The sequence below is a fragment of the Sphaeroforma arctica genome (assembly GCF_001186125.1).
Source record: "Sphaeroforma arctica JP610 unplaced genomic scaffold supercont1.1054, whole genome shotgun sequence".
In the NCBI taxonomy this organism is placed as follows: Eukaryota; class Ichthyosporea; order Ichthyophonida; genus Sphaeroforma; species Sphaeroforma arctica.
The window spans coordinates 11,922-12,734 of NW_014039504.1; the positions used below are offsets into that span (position 1 = coordinate 11,922).

At 42.1% G+C, this 813-nt stretch overlaps 1 protein-coding gene across 1 annotated transcript in view; it reads right to left on the minus strand.

The window, feature by feature from the left end:
- Nucleotides 1–391, minus strand: part of SARC_09821 (hypothetical protein) — a 2,380-nt gene extending 1,989 nt beyond the window's left edge. Inside the window, exon 1 of the mRNA XM_014296152.1 lies at nucleotides 89–391. Coding sequence (XP_014151627.1) covers nucleotides 89–270 — 182 coding nt within the window. The 5' untranslated portion in view covers nucleotides 271–391. The remainder of the gene's footprint in view (nucleotides 1–88) is intronic.
- Nucleotides 392–813: the final 422 nt, after the last annotated feature.

The following is an 813-nucleotide window of genomic DNA, read 5'->3' on the forward strand; positions in this document are numbered from 1 at the left end:
ATATATAAGGGTAGAGTTGACTACACGTCCCAATTCAATAAACAGATGCATACTTCGTACGTTCTCAGACAGACACATACATACATACCTTGTTTTGAACATCTTCTTGACCTTGGCCATGAAGTTAGGGTCCGACATGTCTGTACTCATTTCCTGTACGGTAGGGTTCTCCCTTAGTGCGCCTGAAATGCCAGACATCATAGAACTGATGTCTGGAAAGCCGCCTGACGACGGTGTGGCCACTGCCGTTCCTCCTTCTTGGTTTCCCATATTGCCAGTGTGTGTGTGTGTATGATATGATTATATGTATATATGTGTATATGCGGCTGTCTGCTCAAGTAAATATATGTGGATATACTTGGTGGTGTGTATATATGAATGCTGTTGCGAGTCTGCGGCAAGTCTGTATCATATATTCAAATATATATTTTTACGTAAATACATGCAGGCTACAGGCCTAGAGCTCCTCTCTTATTTTATCAGAGGTGAGGACTCCGACAGGTGATCTACCGATCTGCCACCCAGTTGGTGGCTCATGGCACCTGCTACTAGATACTCTAAGCTACCTGTCTAGCTCTCACTATAGTAACCGACGGTATAATACCATGACTCATTCTTTATCCTTTGGCCAATGACTTTATGCAATGTCCCTACATATGACTCTATTGGTGACTTTCAATTCAGACTTTGGGACAAAAAGTTATTATTGAAAGGTGGGGCAATGTTCACACAGTTGACTGTTGCGATAAATCTGAACAAATCAGCATCACTTCTTGTGAGTTGACTGTTGCGATAAATCTGAACAAATCAGCA